The 14,767-nt window shown below is 43.7% G+C and overlaps 1 protein-coding gene across 1 annotated transcript; it reads right to left on the bottom strand.

Annotated features, from left to right (window-relative positions):
* Window positions 1-10,944: 10,944 nt before the first annotated feature.
* LOC117638387 lies at window positions 10,945-14,283 on the bottom strand. Its single transcript, XM_034373518.1, has one exon. It carries the CDS (start codon window positions 14,281-14,283, stop codon window positions 10,945-10,947), a length of 3,339 nt encoding a protein of 1,112 aa, XP_034229409.1.
* Between the last annotated feature and the right edge of the window lie 484 nt (window positions 14,284-14,767).

Here is a 14,767-nt window from a genome sequence, read left to right as displayed (position 1 = left end):
GGTGTCGGAACCGCCATGCCAACGCCAAGATGCGTTACAAGCTCAGGTGGGCCCAAGCCACCAAAATTACCCGGGGCTTGCTTGAACGGGTTGTGGTATGGATGGCAACGGGCTTTCATAAAACTCATTGACGAGCCAAGGGAGTGGTAGTTTCGGGTCACTTGGGGGGCCCAAAACTCAAGCCTATTTCTTCGGCCCGAAATACATGGGTTAGCATGAGAGAAGAGAGAGCATGACCCAATACTTTAGAAAAAAAGTGCAAAGCCTGTTAGAAAAGGCTAAGACAATTAGAAGGCCTAAACGTGCTGTTAAAGTGCAATAGGCAAGCTGCTTTCGGCAGCTTGACGAAAAGCCCAGCAGATTGACCAGAATGACATATCACCAATTCAAAGCCTAGGAAAGAAAAGCCCAGCCCAAACTCTCTGTAAAATATCTGGCCAAGCACGTTTTGTCCCTATCCAAGAGAGTCAACAGGAACCATCTCAAAAACCAGAGGAAATCCACACGAGCAAGAGGTTTACTCGTTGAGTAAAACGTAGCTCCTTTCCCTCCCATTGTCCTGGCAGCTTGCATAGGAAAGGTCGAGAGAAAAGCAAGCGGCTCTTCACCTCTATGAAGAAGGGCCAGCAAAACCGAGACCTTGGAACCACAAATGGGTTCCTTACCCATGTGTCTTGGGCGGACGGGATTCATCAAAGAAGACGAAGTGGGGGAAAACAATGGAAAGATGAAGGGAAGTATGACGGAATTAGAACCCTTAGTGGCTATAAAAGGAGGACTTCTGCTACCCAGAAGGAGCAACCCATTTCCAGAGCTCGACCAAGCATTGTCAAGCAGCTGGAAAATCTACTCAAGCCACCCCATCTCCTCCTCCATTCGTTTTCTTCCTCCATTAGGAAGGAAATCAGCCAAATCTTCCTTTGCTTGCTCTAAACCTCCATCCTCCATAGGAAAATCCATCTCTCTCTCTCTCTCTCTCAAAATTGCTAAACCTGTAAAAGCCTAGCTCCCATGCCACATGCTCTCCAAGCCAAGCTCTTCTGTAAAATTGGTTAAGTTTGTTTGGGCTATTAGTGAAGGAAGCCTGAGAGTGTTTTCGCAACAGTTTCATCAGACTCTGCGAAAAACACTCTTCCAGGCGCTTGGTATCGAACCCAGGCACTTGGGGAATTTTGCTCACTTCTCTTCTTACGGCAGCCCAAGCCCATTCGTCAGGCTGCTGGAACAAAAAAAAAAGCCCCAACAATTTCCTATCCAATGATTCAATGAACAATTCTTATAAAGTCGTATATAGATATTTCAGAAGAAAAACAAGTATAAACCCTAGTAACAAGCATAAACCCTAGTAACAAAGCATAAACCCCAGTAACAAGCATAAACCCTAACCCCAAACTATACCCTAATAATAAGAAAAACACGATGAAGAAAGATCATGGAAAAAGAAAATCCAACGAGGTAGTGATTAAAGAAAAAATAGGGAGCATGCCTTCATAGATGGAGGAAGGAAGTTGTTCGTCTTCTGTTGCAAAGAGAAAAGCTAGGGCGAGAGAAAAACTTCAGATGAAATACTTGGGAGGGAGGTTGGATTTATTATGGTCTTTGTTATCAGTGGCGGATGCAGGAATTGCCACTCATGGGGTCATAGTGTAAACTACCCAATAATTTTTTAAGATGAAAAAAAAATATTGAAAATGAAACGATAGTTCTTTCACTCATAATTAATGTCAAAAACAATGTTACAAGTTACAATTGTCCACGACGATGTTTCATATTTTGAAAACGTAGCATTATAACTTCATTTTCAATACAAGCAAAAACATCTCTCTCAATGTTGAGGGGGAAATGGTGCTGGTGGAGGTCTTGGGGAGATTGGGGTTAGGGTTGTTGTTGAGGAGGAATATGAAAAATGGGATTTTGAAGGTCTATTTTCGGGTCTATGCTGTTGAGGGAAAAAAAAAAAGGCTGCAGCTTCTTAACAAATGGGTCCAACTGACTATCCCTAGAAGACTGATAACCTCAGGGTAGTATTAAGATCAGCATAGATCCTATTGGTAACCTCTGAGTAATGTTGAGATCAGCATGGATCCAATTGACTACCCCTAGAGGATTGGTAACCTCAAGATAGTTTTGCGATCGACATGTATCCTATTGATTGCTCTCAGAGGATTGATAAACTCTGGATGATGTTGAGATCGGCATGGATCATGTTGATTGCCCCTAGAGGATTGGTATTCTCTGGGTGATGTTGAGATCAGCACGGGATAGTGTTGCGATCAGCATGTATCTTATTGATTGCTCTCAGAGGATTGATAACCTCTGAGTGATGTTGACATCGGCATGGATCTTGTTGATTGCCCCCAGAGGATTGGTAATCTATGGGTGATGTTGAGATTAGCATGGATCCAATTGACTGCCCTAACAGGATTGGTAACCTCAAGGTAGTGTTGCGATCGGCATGGACATCGATGATAAGTTTAAACACAGCTCAGTTTATAACAAATTTAAGCCAAGTGCATGAATCGACATTTAAATGGGAAGTGCGGATTTTATTTAATAAATATAAGTGGAATCATGGACAAGTAGATTAATCTAAACACAATATTTCTTTCAGGTGAGGCGCATTCCAATGGCGTGGCATTTACTGACTAGTCTCAACCCGTCTCAACTTGTAAGCGCCCTTTCCGTATGCTTCTATGACCTCGAACGGTCGTTCCCATGAGTGGCCAAACTTGTCTATGTTTAGATCTTTAGTGTTTTCCATTACTCTCCTGAGGACCCACTCACCAACTGTAAACCTTCTCGAGTAGATCCACTTGTTAAAGTAATTAACGACCTGGTTCTGATAGTTTGCTACTGTTAACGTTGCAACCTCTTGATGTTCCTCAATCAAATCGAGGTTACGAGCAATCTGTTAGTCGTTATCCTTACTATCCACCACCATTGTTTGGATTGTGGGCAATCCGATCTCAGTTGGAATAACGGCTTCACTTCCGAAGGCTAAGGAAAAAAGATTTCCCCCATTGGCTTTCGCTATGTGGTTCAGTACGCCAATAACTCATTTAGGAGTTCCTTGAACCATTTGCCCTTGCATTGCTCAAGTTTCTTCTTAAGGCAATCGAATATAGTTCAATTTGTTTTTTCCACTTGATTGTTTCCTTGGGGATAGTTGTGGGACGAAAACTGTTGAATGATCATTTTCTCCATGCAATATTTCCTGAACTTCTGATTGTTGAATTGAGTCCCATTATCTGAAATGATGGCTCTAGGCATCCCAAACCTGCAAATTATGTTACGCTAGACGAACTTTATCACATCGGTCTGGGCTACTATCTCATATGCATCGGCCTCCACCCACTTGGTAAAGTAGTATGTGGCCAAGAGAACATATTTTTGCCCCCAGGCATAGTTGGTAATGGTAATATGATATCCATTCCCCATTAGGCGAATGGCCATGGTCCTACGATCAAACTAAGTTCTTCTGCAGGTTGCCTAATCATAGGCGCATGTTTCTAGCACTTATCACATTTCCGCAGAAATTGCTTGGCTTCTCGAGCCATGTAAGGCCAAAAGTAGCCTTGTGTTATCGCCTTGTGTGCCAAGGTCCTCCCTCCAAAATGATTGCCACAAGTTCCCTCATGTAGATCTTTCAGAATCCACTTTGCGTTGGATGGGTTTAGGCAGCGTAGATAAGGACCTGAAAAAGACTTCTTGAAGATGACGTTTTCTATGTATGCGTACTTGGCAGCTTTCATCTGAAGTTTTCTCGCTTTAACCGGATGTATGGGTTGCGTCCCTACCGTTAGATAATTTACTATTGGCATCATCCACGTCACCTCTGAGTTGACTTGCATAACCTGAGGTTCAGCAACATCCAGATTGGGGCTTTCCAAATATTCTACAGATAGGACCCTTGTTGAATCCTTTTCTGAAGCTGAGGCCGATGCTGCAAATGCCAACCGATCCTTTTCTCTCGAAATCTGCTTTAGTTCCAATTTTTTGAATTGTTAAGACAGACGCTTTGACAATTGTTGGTACGCCTCCATCCCTTCATCTTTGGTAGCATATTCCTCATTTGCTTGATTGACTATAAGTTGGGAGTCACTGTACACCTTCAAATTATATATTTTTAGTAGTTCGGCAATTTTCAATCCCAATACCAAGGCTTTATATTCAGCAGCGCTGTTTGAGGCGGGGAAATCCAGTTTGATAAATTATTCTAGCTTTATTCCTTCCAACGAAGAAAGGACAATCCCAACCCTGGCCCCTGCCCGGTTGGATGAGCCATCTGCATATAACTCACACGGTGTTTCCTTGCTACATCCTACTTCTGCTGTATCACTTTGTTTCTCATGCATTCCTTCTATGGGATAACATTTGACGAGAAAATCAACAATTACCTGTCCTTTTTTAGATGTTCTTGGTTGTTACTTAATGTCAAATGCTCCTAACTCGATCGTCCATTGTGTGACTCTTCCAAACAGATCTGGCTTGAAAAAGATTGCTTTAATAGGTTGGTTTGTGAGCACTATAATGGTATGAGCCTCAAAATATTATCGAAGCTTCATCTTGGCTACTACCAATGTCAAGACAAGTTTTTTTGTCAGAGTATATCTCTTTTCAGCGTCAATCAGGCTCTTGCTGACATAGAAAACAGGTTGTTAGAGGTAATTCTCTTCTCGAAACAATGATGCGCTTACTGCCTCTTTGGTTACGGCGAGGTACATATACAACATCTCTCCAGGTTTTGGTATAGTTAGGATCAAGGGACTTGTCAAGTATCGTTTCAGTTGATCAAAAGCTTCCACTTGCCCTGGCCCCCATACCTCATTTTTTATATTCCAAATTGCCCAGAAGAAGGGTTTGCACCAGTCAGACAAACGTGAGATGAACCGGCTTAGTGCCGCTATCCGCCCTGTTAGCACTTGTACTTTTCTTGGAGTCTTCAGGCTTGGCATGTTCCGTAACACCTCCACCTTCTCTGGGTTTGGCTCATTACCTTGCCTATTCACAATGTGTCCCAAAAATTGACCGGATGAGACACCGAAAGCACATTTGGTTGGGTTCAGCCTCATCCAATATCTCGCCTCAGCATATCAAAGGTTTCCTGAGGATGACTTAGGTGCTAGGTTTTCACGTTACTTTTGACAAACATGTCATCGATATAAGCTTCCATTGTCTTCCCAACTTGGTCCTTGAACATCTGATTCACCAACCGTTGATACATTGGGCCTGCATTCTTCAAACCAAATGGCATCACCGTGTAACAATAGAAGCCACACTCGGTAATGAAAGTTGTTTTTTTCTTGATCTTCGACTACCATTGGAATGTGGTTGTACCATGAGTAAGCGTCAAGAAAAGTTAAAAGTTCATACCCGGCTGTGGCGTTCACCATCTGATCTATTTTAGGCAGTGAGTAACAGTCTTTCGAGCAAGCTTTGTTTAGATTGATGTAATCAACATAAACTCACCATTTTCCTTTCTTCTTAGCCACAACCACCACATTAGAGATCCATGTCGAGCACCACACGTTGCGAATGAACCCAACTTCCAAAAGTCTATCCATTTCGTCGCTAATGATTTGATTTCTCTCTGGCGCGAACCTCTTTGCCTATACTGGTCCCCACGTTTAGGCAGTGACACGCGACACTTGGATCAATTCCAGGCTTATAAACATATGACCATGCTAACACATCCTTGTTATTCATCAAGAACACGATGAGATGCTCCCTTTCGGCATTGGATAGGAGGGAGCCACCAATACTTTTTTATTGGGGTCAGAAGGATCCAATATCTCCTCCCTTAGTGGTTCAATTGTAGGGGGCTTTGGATCGTCTTCCTGCTCTGTTGGTGGGTCCTCCATTAATTGCTATAATTGCTGGTTCGGTTGTGGCCGCGCTTTGGCTGTATTCTTGAGGTCGGTCACTATGTTGTAACACCTTTTGGCTTCAAGTTGAACCCCTTTGATATTGATAATACCAAGACCATCGTCAATCAAACATCTCATCACTTGGCATCTAGTTAATGCCTCCCCATCCATTTTATTGATCCAATTTCTTCCCATGATCACATTGTAGGCACTCGGAGCTTTCATCACCACAAAAGTCACTAAAAGAGTTTTTCCAGCGACTATGATGGGTAGTGTCACGTCTTCTATTGCTCGTGCTTTACTGCCCTCAAATGCAAAGAACAGTGTAGGATTGGGCCTGATCCCGTTTTCATCCAATTTCATTATTTTAAAAGTGTTCCAAAACATTACCACTGCGCTGCTTCCGCTGTCAATCATAACCCTCTTGACTTTCGAGTTTCCAATTTGAAGAGTTATGACCAGTGCGTCGTTGTGGGGAAATTGGATTCCTTCGAGGTCACATTGGGTGAATGAGATGATCCCTATCTTTTCCAATGATTGGGCCGATTCTGGTGTTGAAGCAATTCCACAAACACATCTTATCTTTTCAGCATGTGTTTTCTCGATTCGGGCTCGAGCCAACTGACCCTCTGGCGGTTGATACCAGCCATGAATTGCATTGATTTCCAACAATCCCTTTTCAACGACGATGTTGTTGGTTACTGGTTCAGCCGTGCGCTCCTCCTTCAGCTTATCTTTTGGTTAGGCCCGATATTGCGAAAACATCCCTTTTTTTAGCATCGCTTCAACTTGGTATTTGAGACTCCGACAGTCGTTGGTAGTGTGGTCTAAGTCATTATGGTGTGCACAAGTCTTGCTTCGGTCTCGTTTCTCTGGGAATTCACGTAATGTCGGAGGTGTTCAAAAAATTCATTTGCCCTTGTTTTCGTGGAAAAGTTTAGCCAGACTGATAGTAAGTTTGGTTGGGGGAGAATTGGTCCTAACTTGATTGCGGAGACTTCCATTTGGGAAATTTGTCCATGGCCCTTGGATCATCTCACACGAGTGCTTTGGTGTTGAAATGGTTGCAGCGGTGCGCCTTGGCAGAGCAAGCTCCTCCTCCTCTAGTCTGATGATTCCATCGACTCGACCCTCATGTCGAGGGGTGGTGTTTTGACCAAGGACTTGTGCATTTTTGTTCCCAGCGTCACTCCCTCGCGGAATGTCAGTGACGCAGTGTGAGAATCATAAGTCTCTAGAGTAGACATTTCCTCCGTGAATCGCTTCAGATAATCTTTGAGACTCTCACATGCCTTCTGCTTTATGTTGAACAATGTCGTGATGTCTTTCTTCCTCCTTTGATTGCACACATATTGGGATATGAAAGCCTCGCAAAGCTCAGTGAAGATGCCGATGGACTTTGGCTTTAATTACCTGAACCACGTGTTCACCCGTTTTCGCGTTTACTCCTGTGATGGAAGGGCGAAATTCCCCACTGGCTTGGGGACCATGTGCTGGTCAACAAGTCAACTTTCTTTGGTGTGCGAGCATGCCACTGCTAGCAATGTAAATCCTAGCGGACTTCTTTTTAGAATAGATAACTTGCGCCCCAAGTTACTGACTTCTAAAAACAAACGATTGTGAATTTGGGTGAGGAATATCTCCCAAGTAAGTTCTTTTCTTGCCTCAGACCGGTAAGGACTTTCATAATTTATCTCAGTATCAAACGGCTGTTCTGGCCAAAAATATTTGATAGAAGTTGGGCTGTTTCAGGCAGAACTGCCTTTTACAAAACAATAAATATGCATATCGACTCTAGGAAGGTTAAAAGATGGCCGGAACTTCGTTTCTGCTTGGATGGGAGGTTCCAGTTTGGGCTGGACTGGACGCGCCTGGGCCGGTCCGTACTGCTTCGTGACTTCAGACGCTAGGCTGACCTATGAATCAATACCAAAGTTTGATTTTGGCAGAGCTTTATGTTTACTTCACGCTTCGTGAGGCCTTTGAGTGGGCAGAACTGCAGCTTCTTCAGTTTGAAGGGGACAGAAGTGGCTATTCTCGAGGGTTTGATAGGCTAGAGATTGCACTACGAGCGTTGTTCTGCTTGAGCAGGACTCTTCATGAGTTCGCTGAGGTCTCCACGTCTGTGAAAACTCAAACTCTGATTGTCTTGGCTTTTGCTGAACCAAATTTGTAACGAGGGATCTCGTTTTAGAAGACTTATTTTCTAAGTCTGAACTTTGGAATTCTGATCTAAAGCTGGTTTCTCTTGGAATCCAAGTGAGCTTTTGGTTGTTTTCTTGTTGTTGTTTTTTTTTTTTATTGATTGATGAATTGAGTGTCCCTCTCTTTCTTGCCTACTTCGGTTTTTATAAGAGACCTTCTTGGGGAGGTGGTTTTAATTTTAATAATGGGCGGCAAAAAGATCTCCTAAAATGTAAAGTAGAAAGGATTTTTATCAATCATGGCAGATAGGCTCTCAGTAGTCACCTCCTAAAGCAATCCCTTCCCTGGTTTCCTGGGTGGCAGCTTTCTATTTCAAACGCCATCGTCTGTGTGGGCTGATTTTATGGCGGTTTGGTTTTTCTTTTGTATTTTCTAAACAACTCCCTGTTTCTTGCTTTTGAAAGCGTGACCCATAAATTCCTTAGAAGATGGTGTACTGCTTTGGAGCAAAATCTCTGAATACAGATGGGGTTTTGATCTTCTGTTGGCAGTGTTTCAGAGACGTCTCTTCTCATATAAAAATTTTGCGGATGGGGACGCCAAAGCGCACATGATCCAGACCATTAAAGACATCAATGGACAAATCATAGAAGGTAGATATCTGATTCTATCTGGGATTTGTTCTGCCTTGATAATCGATTTCTAATGTATGTTCTGCCTGTATTAGATCCTTCTCTGACAACCAATGTGGGTGGACAGTCTGTTCAGGCTGGAAAAGTGATTGGTAGGTTTCCTTCTAGTTCGTTTCTTCTGTCTCTCTCTGCTGGATTTGTTTTGAACCTCTAACTTGTTGGTGCAGTCTCTTCTGTTATTGAGGTCGGGGACTTGGAGCTTCCTTCTGCTGATGAAGAAGATGAGGTCCAGCTAGAGCAAACCCCTGCCGAGGCTGTTCTTTCTGGCAAAAGAAAAAGAAAAGGGCCTGCTCCCTCTCTGGACAACACCACGCGGCCTGGTATTTCAGGTAAATTTGGAATGTTCCAGCCGTTCTTTTCAGATTTATTCTGTTTTGTCTTTTTTTTTTAATCTTTTCCTTTTGTTCTGTCCAGCTGGGAGTCATTCCCCTCCTCCTACTAAGTTGAAAAAACTTTAAAAAGAGGAGTGAAGTGGAATACGTTGCCGTAGAAGAAACCGCAGCAGTCCCGGCCACCACTTCTGGGACGGATGAAGAGCTGCGAGAAGCTTTTGAGGAGGTGGAGTAGGAAAAAGAACTGGAAGAGCTGGAGGGAGTGCCTCAAGAAAAAGCGGCAATGGCGGAAGGAGAGGTGAGTTTTATTTCTGTGATTCGTATCAGTTCCCCTTTTGCTTCATTCCTCCTGTTCTGACTCTTGTTTTGTAGGATGAAATCCATGCTGAGGTGATCGCAGAGAGTATTGCCTTGGCGCAGAAGCAACAAAGGGGTCCGAGTGCTGAGCTGACTAGCTCAGAACTGGCCCTTTTTGAGGATGCCGAGGCAGAGCACTCTACTGCCGTTCCAAAGGCCGAGGATCAGGTGGAGCGGTCTGTATCAGACCCTGTGGATCAGGCAGAACTATCCGTTGTAGTCCCGGAGGCTGAGGTGGGAACAACTGCAGCTGCTCCTGTGGTTGTGGTAATTTTCCTCCTCAATTGTTCATGTTTTCCTGCAGTTCTGTTTTGTTCTCCCTTCTTAACTGTTGTAGCATTTCCAGGTAGAAGTGCCTAAACTGCTGGCGCCCTGGCAGTGATGACCAGCCCCCTGAAGCCCCCTATTGTTGCTGTAAGCTTTATAATTTTTTAGGTCCCTTGTTTTTTTATTTTCTGCCCGGTTCTAACTCATGTTTTCTTCTGTAGATGCCTATTCATTCCCTTCCAGGATCGTCTACCACGGCCTCTTTTGCTGATCCAGAACTGGAAGAGTTTGAAGCCATGGATCTGGATGCTCAATTGGATAGGCTGGAGAAACTCAGCTCTCCTCCAAGCAGGGCAAAATCTAGAGGAGGCCATGGAGAGGTTGAAGATCTGGCAGTCCACTGAGCTGGAGTTTGATCAAGATAAGGGAGCTCTGGATCAGCTGATGAAGGACTTGGCCCTGCTACACAGACAGAACATGGCTCCGAAGCCTATTCTTGAGATGGGCCTAAGCTTGGCCAGAGATGTGCTTAATTTGCATGATCGTTATGAGGATCTTAGGCCCACCTTCAAGACCTCTGAGTTCTGCAAGGCCACACATGAAGCCAATCTGGCTGATTTTGCTAGGCAGAAAGCAGAACTGGACCAGATGGTGACTGGATACAAGGAAGCCAGGGCTACTGCGGACAAGTTGGAGAAGCAAATTGAAGAGCTCCAAAAACAACTGGCAAAGTGTATGGAGGTGCAGAACAAGCTTGGGGCTGGACTGAGTTCTAAGACCAAGGCCACCTTCCTTGTGCAAAGCATGGTTGCAGCTTCCAGGCCAGCTTTGGAAATTGCAGAGGCCTCGATTCACCAAGGGGTGCTGCTCCAGAAAGAACTTTCTGTCAAGAAGGCGAACTTGCAGGAAACCCTCAGGAAATTAGGGTTTTAGTTTTTTCCAATTTTCGTTTCTTTATTTGTTTGGAAACTTTGCCGCGAGGGTGGCTATTTTTAAATAAGCTTATTTTGTTGCCTTTTAAATAGTATTTTACTACTTTTTATTTACCCTTGATGCAATAAACAAACATAGTATTGAAAGTAAAAACAAAACAACTTTAAAGCAAAAATGGATTCATATAAACAGAAAAGGTCAGCCTTGTTCTTTTTCTATCCCGGGGTCTGTCTGTACAGCCTGCGAATCCCACATGGTTGGGTAGAATTTCTTTAACCATTTGCCATTGATTGGGGCAGTGTGAATAACTCCATCTCGGTCCTGCAACCTGTATGCCCCCATTCCGAGGATCTAGTTAATTACAAAAGGGCATTCCCACGTAGGTGACCATTTCCCATATCCAGCTATGTGTGCTCCAAGGGGCAGAATTGCCTTCCAGACTATTTCTCCCTCTTCAAAACTCTTGTCTCTGACTCTTTTGTTGTATGCCCTTGACACAGCCTGTTTTCCTGCTAAGAGTTTGTTGAGGGTGTCAATCCTACTTGCATCCAATTCTTCCAATTCAAGCAACATGGCTTGAGAGTAGTCTTCTCCTGTGAGACCGTGCTGGTGAGCAATTCTAAGAGACTGGACTGCTATCTCCATGGGAAGAATTGCATCATGGCCGTAGGTCAGAGCATAGGGGGTCATGCCAGTCGCTTCTCTTTTTGAAGTTCTGTATGCCCACAAAGTCTCTGATAACTTATCATGCCACTGCTTTGGATTCTTCTCCAGCATCTTTCTGATGATATTGATAATCACCTTGTTACTTGATTCTGCCTGTCCATTAGCTTGAGCATAATAAGGGGTAGATTGAAGCAGTTTGAACTTGAATGTTTCCGCCATATCTAGCATATCCCTAGATATGAAAGAAGAACCCCTATCAGTTGTGATTGATTCTGGAATGCCGAACCTTTGTATGATCTGTTCTTCTATAAAGGTGATGATCTCTTGAGAAGTTGTGGTTTTGATTGGCTTGGCCTCTACCCACTTGGTGAAATAGTCCGTGGCAACAATAATAAAACAATGCTGCTGGCTGCTGGCTGGATAGATTTTGCCAATGAGATCCATTGCCCATCCCCTAAAAGGCCATGGTTTTACCACTGGATTCATGGGAACAGAAGGAGCTTGCTGGATTGGGCCGTGCCTTTGACAAGCTTCACATCCCTTGGAATAGTTGATGCAATCCTTCAACATGGTTGGCCAGAAGTAGCCATACCTTCTAATTAACCAGCACATCTTTCTTCCCCCTTGGTGAGCCCCATAGATCCCCTCATGGGTTTCTCCCATGACTTTCATATATTCTGTCTTTCCAAGGCACCTTAATAGCACCTCATCCTTACTTTTTCGGACCAAATCTTCATTCCACATGAGGTAGTTTGTAGCCATGATTCTGACTCTTTTCTCAGAGGGCAGAGTGGGATATTGTAAGTAAGTCATGATAGGCTCCCTCCAATCGTCTTTAGTGATTAAGGCAGAATTGACTTCTATCTCCATTCCTCTAGTCAAAACAGATGGTAGACTTTTCCTTCCTATCTTGATGATCCTCTGGACGCAGTCTTCGGGCATTTGTATGCCTGATGCTACCTGAGCCAATTCATTAGCTGCGAAGTTTTCTTCCCTTGGGATGTATTCCCAAGTAGCTTCTCTAAATTCTGTCAATAGATTTCTAGCTGCTACTAGATATACAGCCAGAGAAGGATTTAGACACTTGTATTCTCCAGCAATCTGTTTTAGGACAAGCATGGAATCTCCCAAGATCTCCACGGATTGGATTCCTAATTCTACCAACATCTCAAGCCCTATAATCAAAGCTTCATACTCGGCCCTGTTGTTGGTGCACTGGAAATCTAACTGGAAGGAATAGCAATGTCTGATCCCCAATGGTTCCTCTAGAACAACCCCAGCTCCTGAAGCCTTATCTGTCTTTGATCCATCAAAATATAGTTTCCAAGGTGTAAGATGAATCGAATAGATTGGATTGTTAAGGCAAACATGAGCCCTAGTTAGTAGATTTGCATTTGCTATGTCCAAAGAGTCCATGTTTTCAATTTCCTCTCCTGGGTGATCTGCTAAGAAGTCTGCCACAGCTTGCCCTTTGACAGCTTTCTGGGGGACATACCTGAAGGTGAATTCTGTCAAAGCCAAAGTCCATTTCCCAATTCTGCCCCTCAGCATTGGTCTTGTCAACATATATTTGATTAAGTCTGTCTTGGCGATGATGTAGATAGTGTGTGGCAGCATGTAGTGTCTGAGTTTTACAGCAGTGAAATACAAGGCCAGGCAAAGCCTTTCTATCGCGGAATACCTTCTTTCTACTTCTGTTAATGTTCTGCTTAGATAGTAGACTGCTTGCTCCTTTCCTTCTTTGTTATCTTGAACTAGCAGACTTCCAATGGATACTTCTGATGCAGATACATAGAGCTTGAGTGGTCTGCCTCTTTTTGGTGGGGACAGAACTGGTGGATTTGAGAGGTAATGTTTTATTTCCTGGAAAGCCTGTTGGTGCTGTTCTTCCCACTTGAATGTTTGTTCCTGCTTCAGCCTCAACAGGGAAGAGAAAGGTTGGATTTTTCCTGCAGAATTGGATATGAATCTCCTTAGAAAATTGATTTTCCCTAGGAGACTCTGAAGTTCCTTTTTGTTCCGAGGTGGTAGGGCTTCTATGATGGACTTTGCTTTATTCTTGTCAACTTCTATGCCTCTGTGGTGAACCAAGAATCCTAAGAAATTTCCTGCCTGGACTCCAAAAACACATTTTTTGGGGTTCATTTTTAATTTGTGCTGCCTCATTCTTAGGAATGCTTTTCTTAGACTTGATATGTGGTTTCCTTCCTCGGGGGATTTAATCACCACATCATCTATGTACACTTCTAAAGAATGTCCTATCATATCATGAAAAATGGAATTCATTGCCCTTTGGTAGGTGGCCCCTGCATTCCTTAAACCGAAAGGCATTACAGTATATTCGAAAGCACCTATATGCCCCGGGCACATGAAGGCTGTCTTGTGGATGTCTTGTTCTGCCATCATGATCTGGTTATAACCTGCATTGCCATCCATGAAAGATAGCATCTGGTTATGAGCAGCTCCGTCTATTAGCATGTCTGCCATTGGCATAGGATATTCGTCTTTGGGAGATGCTTCATTCAGATTTCTGTAATCCACACAGATTCTAACTGCCCCTGTTTTTCTTTTGAGAACAGGTACAATATTTGCTAACCAATCGGCATAGATGGCCGGCCTGATGAATCCTGCCTTGAGCAGCCTTTCTATCTCTTCTTTGACCTTTAGTTCTGTGTCCATAGACATTCTTCTTCTGGCCTGTTTAACTGGAAGGTAGCCATCTTTGATTGGCAGTTTCTGCTCTACTAACTGTCTCTCTAGTCCTGGCATCTCGCGATAATGCCAGGCAAAACAATCTCTGAACTCCTGTAAAAGTGCCATGAGTTCAGCTTTGAGTGGTTCTTTTAAAAGTGTGCTGATGAAAGTAGGCCTTGGATCTTCTTCTGTCCCTAAGTTTATTTCTTGTAGAGGATCCTCCACTTCTGGCAGGGAGTCATCCAATGCTGCTGGTGCAAAATCTAATACTTCCTCCTGTAAAACTTCCTCTTCTTGTTCCTTTGTACTTTCGTGGGTGAATTCTGCCATATTGGTGGCTGGATTCTGTATGAAAAACTTCCTTTCTTCCCAGTATATCAACAATCTTTTTTTGATGGATCGGATTGTTGCAGCTCGATCCTTGTCCAGTTGATTGGGACTAATCATCAGAGTTCTCAGCGTAGAAAGGTCTATTCCAGTCCTCTAGAGAATTGGCTAGACCTTCTTCAATGAGCCTTTGGGCCGTGACACCATGGGGGCGGCCGTTCTGGTTGACTCCAAAGAAAGTGAAAGGACCGAGGTCGTCATGATAATACCTTGCTTCAAGACACATGGCAGAGGGTAGGAATGGCCGTGGATCGGCCTCTACAATCTCCATGTGGCCTTCTTCATTCCATAGTGCTAACTGCTGGTGGAGGGTGGAAGGAATACAAAGGCTCTGGTGAATCCAATCCCTGCCAAGTAGTGCATTGTAAGTGGTGGAAGTGGTGTCTATCACAAAGAATGCTATTTTCAATTCTTTGCTTCCGACTAT

This window comes from Prunus dulcis, chromosome 8 (genome assembly GCF_902201215.1).
Source record: "Prunus dulcis chromosome 8, ALMONDv2, whole genome shotgun sequence".
Lineage (NCBI taxonomy): Eukaryota > Viridiplantae > Streptophyta > Magnoliopsida > Rosales > Rosaceae > Prunus > Prunus dulcis.
The sequence above is the reverse complement of the archived record's forward strand: the minus strand, read 5'-3'. Positions and strand labels throughout refer to the sequence as shown.

What these genes read in the sequence shown, in the direction of transcription:
- LOC117638387 (XM_034373518.1), bottom strand. Translation starts at nt 14,283, where the DNA reads ATGGCAGAATTCACCCACGAAAGTACAAAGGAACAAGAAGAGGAAGTT.